This window comes from Saccostrea cucullata, unplaced genomic scaffold, assembly GCF_032062105.1.
Source record: "Saccostrea cucullata isolate Sc308-1 unplaced genomic scaffold, CSIRO_AGI_Scuc_v1 ctg14614, whole genome shotgun sequence".
Lineage (NCBI taxonomy): Eukaryota > Metazoa > Mollusca > Bivalvia > Ostreida > Ostreidae > Saccostrea > Saccostrea cuccullata.
The window spans coordinates 27,527-35,128 of NW_026928738.1; the positions used below are offsets into that span (position 1 = coordinate 27,527).

At 34.0% G+C, this 7,602-nt stretch overlaps 1 protein-coding gene across 1 annotated transcript; it reads left to right on the top strand.

The window, feature by feature from the left end:
* The first annotated feature begins 1,451 nt into the window (after positions 1 to 1,451).
* LOC134278606 (monocarboxylate transporter 14-like) lies at positions 1,452 to 7,596 on the top strand. The gene is made up of 5 exons (XM_062760906.1): positions 1,452 to 1,528; positions 4,886 to 5,110; positions 5,604 to 5,747; positions 6,098 to 7,075; positions 7,407 to 7,596. The coding sequence occupies exons 2-5, from the start codon at positions 4,918 to 4,920 to the stop codon at positions 7,574 to 7,576; spliced, it is 1,485 nt and encodes a 494-aa protein (XP_062616890.1). The 5' UTR covers positions 1,452 to 1,528; positions 4,886 to 4,917; the 3' UTR covers positions 7,577 to 7,596.
* The last annotated feature ends 6 nt before the right edge of the window (positions 7,597 to 7,602 follow it).

The following is a 7,602-nucleotide window of genomic DNA, read 5'->3' on the forward strand; positions in this document are numbered from 1 at the left end:
CACCTATTCTACTCCTACAAGTAAGAGCCTCTGTTAACGCCCCTTCGCTTCTTACATATACCGGGGAGCTTAATCGATTTTTATGCCCCAAAATCGAAGATTCGGGGGTATATAGTTTTTTGCTCTGTCCTTTCGTTCTTCGTGTACCAACAAATTTGATCTCTTGGCCTTGGAGGTTGATCCACTTTTACAAAAAGAATAAAAACAAAACAAAACAAAAAAAGAAACAGCAAAAAAGAACAAAAACAAACAAACTTAAACCATGGCCATAACTTTTGAATAGTTGGTGCTACGGCTTTCATATTTCCCATGTGTATTTATTTAAACAAGTTCTTTCAATAGCTATAAATATTGACCTCAACCTTGGCCTTAGAGTTTGACCCACTTTCTTTTAAAAAAAAAAAGTTAACCTTGGTCATAAATTTTGAACAGTTGGTATTAGCTAGGGCTTTCATATTTAACAGGTGTATTCCTTTTGACGAGACCTTAATTCTTTTTAATACAAACAATTTCCAACTTTTCACTTTGACCTTGGAGTTTGACTTGCAATTGAGAAACTTCAATCCTCTCCATGAGCTGCCATACGGGGCATCAGTGTTTTACAAACACACCTGGTTTCTCTAAATTATATTTTTTACCTGTCAACAGTTGGCTTTATATACGAGTGAGGTATATTTGTGATCAAAATTCATTTTTTTTTCGTGTATAGAAGCATTGTTTTTGTCCTCCGCTTTCGTGAAAGCGAGGGGACATTAAAATCTCATTCGTCTGTCAGTCTATACGTTTGTCACAAAAACTTTAAACTTTGTCATAACTTTTGAATGAGAAGAGATCATGTTTTCATAAATGAATTTCACGTGTACATTTCCTATGAAATCACTTTGTCACAGATAATATACATGTGTAATATGAAAACCCTACTCTTTTTTCTCTTTCAAACGACATGACCATTTAAAATAAAGTTTTTGAAAAGTAAATTAATAAACTTCAAGGCCAAGGTTGCAGGATCAAATATTATGAAATTTGATCCTGCAACCTTGGCCTTTAAGTTTATTAATTTACTTTTCAAAAACTTTATTTTAAATGGTCATGTCGTTTGAAAGAGAAAAAAGAGTAGGGTTTTCATATTACACATGTATATTATCTGTGACAAAGTGATTTCATATTTTAGACCATATTAATGAATATGTTTGAAATCCTGTACATACAAGGAAACATTGATATTCATTTCAGTCATTTGTATTACAACCAAAGCATGTGATTGTCTGGCTTTGCTCAGTGCTGTGAAAGTAGATGATCAAAACAATATGGTATTTGTTCCGAATCCTACTAGTACGTGTTAATTAGCGAGTTTTTGTGAAATTAATAATGCAAGATGGAAATATTTTGAGGAATTTTAAACAGAGACGTATATCTATTAGTCAATTTAGTGGCATTAATAAAAATGTCTAACATCAAAAGCAAGGCCTTTCAAGGATTATCGGCTGTTTGAGGCTTGTCCTCCCTGTCCGAGTTAACTTTTTATACGGTAAGTGTCCATTATCCCGAGTTTGCTCTGCTAATTTCCATATCGTGATTGACCAAGTGACATGCTTCTTTTCTTTACTATTATAAAAAATAAATACATTAACAAGTCAAAGAACAGTTATAAAAACATCCCCTCCATATGTATCATTCATTATTAAAGAAAGTTACACTAGGCCCTAATTTAACTGAAACTCGCATCTGACTGTGTGAAGACAATAATCTTAGGACACTCCTACCCTCGCCCTCATTTCTGATAAACAGTGTGGGTAGGTGGGGCTGGGCCAGGACAGAAAACATGATCTAAAAATCTGAATATCTCATAATTATTCAAAATCACAAATTCTTTGACATGATGCTAAAATCACAACGACAACATCCGATTATCTATTAAATTGCCAGCATATTAGACGTACATATGTATATATACGTCTGTTATTGTAGTATTTATTTATTTATCAACATACTTTCGGGTTAATCTGGTCGCATCTTATAGCCTACTTAGTACTTATGGTAACAGCCATTTTCGGTTAAAAGATGTCTACACGCTTGACAAAGAGTCTTTATATTGCCGGATTAAAAATTAACATTATTTGATACCGACCTGTCAGATCCACAAATCTGGAAAATGGCCTCTATTATAATGATAATGCATGTATTATGGATTCCGGTTACATGTAATAGATAAGAGATAAAGAAAAGACGGGTCATTGATATGTGTGTCTTACAGCTGTTTTATCCCTTAAAGCAATATGAGCTGCAACTTTGATGTTTGAATTTTTTTTTGTAAAATTGTAAATCACTATTTCTTTTAAAAAAAACTTTAATAAACTTCTATTGTTCATATTTGCGATGGAAGAACTATTTATGGTGTCTTCTACCTATGGGCTATTCCCACTTTTTGAAAATTTCAATTCCACCTATTCCCACTTGCAAATAACAATAGATGTTTAGACAGTTAATTAATTAGACTTAATATGTTCCCTCTTATATTAATCTGTATTTTGTACATTTTAAGACAGAAAATAACGAATAAATTTATGAAAAATATGAATTATTTCATTTATTAATAAATTTATGGATTTGAGAAAATAACAAAGAAAAAAGTCTTACAAGAATAAACACTTTCATATCTTGATTCTAGAACATTAGATAAATTAACTGGGGGGTGGGGGAAGATTGAAATAGCTGCATTTTGAAATGAACAATGTGAAAAAATGAATTAATTCACCTATATTTCTTTAAAATATTAGTAAAAAGTCTGATTTATAATTCTAAAAAGTAAATATACCAGTCCTCTGTTCCAACGGGTATTCATTAATAATTGTTGGTAATTGTTTACATAGTAGTTATATGTTTTCATAGTTAAAAATATATTTATTTGTTTAGACAAAAATTCCACCTATTCCCACATGAAATCTTACCTTTTCCTACCTAATTTTTGAAAAGTGGGAATAGGTAGAATGAACCCTATTTATGAGCTTTGATTGAATTTTACAATTATTGTCGTCCTACAGGTGTACAATAATGATTTCATATAAAACTGTATATTGGATTGTTTAGTCTTTCTTCAATCTCTACCCAGAGTTATCGTTCCACTTATACCAATAACAGATACAGATTCAATGATTGATTTATCGCCAGAAAAATAAGGATATAAATTGATGTAACAGATGAACTAATACTAGTGTGTCTATGAATAGGCTAAAACGTGTGGACAATCAAAAGAGCTTTATGTTGAAATAGTTCCGTAATACAGAGTCTGTAAACCAGCAGAACTTACGCAATGAAAAAGTGACGGGCATTTGTATTATGATTTAAAAAAAAAAATATTGCTACTCCTCCTAAGCTTTGGTTAGATTACAATGAAAGTTTGCAAACAATTTAAATAGAAACCAAATATATGTAAAACATTTGTTTTGGATTTTGATGAATGGTGTTGTCATCGTCACTAATATATATTAAGGTAGTCCGATCCTCAGATTTTTTAAATTAGCAATTAAGTAACCAAAAATACTCATAAAAGTATCTCTGAATCTACAAAATTACGTAAATTTGTCCACAGCATTTCTTTAAAGTTAAAGATTAAAGTTAATCATATTATATAGGGAAAATTGCCAAATCTCCAATATTTTTGCAGAAAAAGCGAATTGGAATATCTGCCAAGCATTTTCTAATTGCAAATAGATCAACAAATATATTTTAGGTTTAAAAATGATAGGTATCCATGCATTCAGAGAAATTGTCATGATTTTCTTACTTATTTGGTATTTTTTGTCTTCTATATCCGTCATATATTCTACAGTACATAGTGTAAAAGGCTTTTGCTATCATTGCAAGACACGACAAATCACTTCTTATTTGATATAATGCTAATAAACTTTGGTATCTAACGCTGAATTCAAGAAAAATCATATTTCTCTAAAACTGTATTAATTTTTTTTTCCTTTTATAGGGTACAAATGTCAACTTTTATAAGACCTTTTCTAAGACTTCCAAAACCTTGAATCTTATAAAGATGAATAAAATGAAAATTGTTGCATGAAAAAATATCCTTTTCAAGCTTCATTTTGATGCATTTCAAATAAAATATTGATTTGTGGAGTTATCCTTCCTGGCTGAGGATCGGATATCCTTAATTTCCTGTTTCTTACGAAATGTTATACCAATTTCGATTTGAATATAAGGAAACATTTTAATTACAGCATTATGTAAATATAATTATGTTGTTAAAAAATGTAAAAAGATCAAATTCTGTGTGCACATATCAGTAGAACTACATGTACACCCCCATCAAAGACTCCTGGTACATGTAGCTGCATTGCAAATGACCGTCCTTTTATTAATGAGGTACAGGTGGTAAAAGTTTCCGATACTAGAGGTATTAATGCAGATCGAGCTGCATGATAAGCAAGCAAAATGCATTGATCAAGAGGCTTAATGAATTATTGACATTTCTTGAAAATTGTTTAATTATGGACTATAGAACTGATAAGTCTACCTTTATAGTCCACGCATCTAATGATCACGTGACCATTTGACCCATGCCGTGGGTCACTTAAGTCAACAAAACTGTAATGCAAGGACGTTCTTAATCGTGAAAATCTCCGGATACCTGAGATTCAGCGATAATCAATTTGCACTTACTTAACTTAAATTAAGTACTAATTATTATTTTTTATTCATGTGAATTTGTTGTTCGTAATCTCACCTTATTTCCTGATCCTTGGATGTTAAACAGAAAAAACAAGACCGGAAATTCCTCCATCATCCGCACGATCCTAAAACGGGAGTGGGTTGTTTTTATGGCGTTTAGTTTATAAATGTGATGTACTGGGATGCTTGTTTTCTTCTTGTTTAGTCTGAGCATCCAGGCCGGAGTGTTTAAGGAAGATGGCTTGTCGAAAGGTGGACAACCCGTGGGGACTGGTGATTATAGCCTCGGCTTTCTGGATACAGTTTATCGCCTTTGGTGTGGCTACCTCCTTTGGAGTCTACATTGTGGAACTTCTACGTCATTTCGATGTCAGTTTGCCATTTATATCACTCATCGGTTCCATAAACATAGGACTTTTTCTGGGTGCAGGTATTTCGATCAATTTTTGTATGTTTTTGAGCATGGTTAATGATGTGTTCTTATAGATACCAGTACATAATGTTTTTCCCTTCAGTGCATTTTGTTACTTTTCATACAAGACAGCCATGGTTACAATACTCGTCCGTCTTCTACCTTTTGCATAGATATTCATCTAAAATTATATTTTTGCTTAAATATACATGTAGTAGTATTTAAGAGTAAATATAGATGATTTTAACTTTTTTCATTATTTCAATATTATCCCATGCATGAGAGAGATTTTTGGTTCGTTTCTATCTCTTTATCCCTTTAAACCAAGAGAGAGGCTAAAATGCGAGCTAAAAACTAAGAGAATAAAAATGTCTTTATGAAATTTGAATTATTTTATGCAAACCAAAATGCGATAATATTTTTTTTTATTAAAAAAAAATACAGAAATTGCTTATTATTGTAATTTATTCGATGCACAAGAAAAGTTGTACTTATCTTTTCTCTACTTTAGGTCCTCTGGCAAGTATAATGATGAGGATGATGTCATACCGCAAAGTGTGTCTATTGGGGGCCCTACTGAGCAGCACTGGGCTTATTGCCCTACCATTTACAATGAATATGATTTATCTCCTCTTTTTCTACGGAATTCTGACAGGTGGGCATGCACAATTTGCAAAATTATAGCAGTTCATTGACAACAACGGGTCTGAACGCTCCGTTACGCTAATGCGTATATCATATTATATGCATAAGTCCTCATACAAAACATGCCGTCGCACTAATACACAGCGACGTGCTGTGGGGGCAATGCAGTAGTGTGTAAATTATCCTAATGTGACGTCATATTGTTAAAATTTGTATGAGCGCGACGATGTGCAATAAAAATTACGTCATCACAAAATATTGTGCCCTGTAGAAAACAGCCCACCGGTCGCTGCAATATATTCATAAAAGATAGATAACTCTAGTACTTAAAATGTAAAGATGTTAATATGTCTATTACAGGTATTGGTTACTGTTTATTATACGTCCCCTCTCACACAATGTCTGGTCTGTACTACGACAAACACAGGAGCCTGGCGACAGGGGTGGCGACAGCAGGGTCGGGACTCGGGGGGATCGTGTTCCCAAACCTCGTCCAGTACCTCATTGACGAGTTTGGGTGGAGGGGATCGTTACTTATAGTGGCTGGGATCAATTTGAACACCTTCATTTTCGCGGCTCTTCTTCGAGAATCGCCAATGCAACGACAACAAAAGGCGAAGGAAAAAATGATAGAAATGAAGGCGATTAAAAGAAACGATTCTAGTCAGATTGAAAGGGAAAGTCTTATCATAGAGGCAAGCACTTCCGATTCGTTTCCGCAGTCGTTAAAACATACAGGACACAAGATGAACGGGACCCAGAAAAAACGGGAAACTAATGGTATAGCGATGGATGATTTAGAAAACGAAAATCTTCTCATCAACGAATCCACCGACGAAAATACGAATTCTAATTCAATTCTAGTGGTCCTATTGACTTTGTGTCGCAATGTACCATTTTGTATCTTTGTTGTCAATAACATTCTTTGGAATTTTGGAACAGTTATACCACTAGTGTTAGGTCCGGAGTATTTCACTTCCGTTAACTTTTCTCAGACACAGGCAGCCATTCTTATTTCACTTTTCAGTGGTGGATCTTTCGTTGGGTGTGTTCTGGGAGGTGTCATCGGCAATATACCAAAGATAAATAGACTATACCTGTTTATTTTTGTTAATTTGGCAGTAGGGATTATAGGACTGTTCATTCCATTAGAATTCACCCACACCATGTTCGGACTAGGGATTGTTGGAGTATTATGGGGAAAAATGTTTGGTTTATTATTAGGACTGCTGGTCGTTGTGACAGCGGATTTAGTGGGGATTCAGCATTTAGGAGACGCCATGGGGTTCCTGATGTTGGCCAATGGCATTGGTTGTGTCGCCGGTCCTCCAATAGGAGGTAAGTTAACGTTCTTCCCAAGGTGCACTTCAAACCAGAAGCACTAGTTTACTGTCATTGCAATCTAATCTAAGTATGATTAACCCTTGTGAATATTTGGAATGATCTAGCTTCAAGTATCGGGGAAAATAGGAATGATCTAGCTTCAAGTATCGGGGGAAAATAGAATTAAGTTCAATTGACATAGAAAACTATCAGTTTGATTATATTACACACTGAATTTCTTACAAAGTCGAGTTGATGGAATCCTAGTGTAGTTTGCTGAGTTTCTTATCTTAAAATTTGCTCTAAATTCCCCCAAAATTCAACATTTTCTCTTTTATTATGACAGGTTGGATTGGAGAAGCGACGAATTCACCAGCTACCGCTTTTTATTTTTCTGCTGTCGTCATTATAGTGGGTGGACTCCTGATGTTATTTATCCCCCTGTTTGAGAAATACAAAGGCCAGACAAAGAGGCACAGTGATTTCTCTGTAGAAGTTACCGTTCCTGATGATTAATAGCGTCTTAGCGTTAGATACACAGG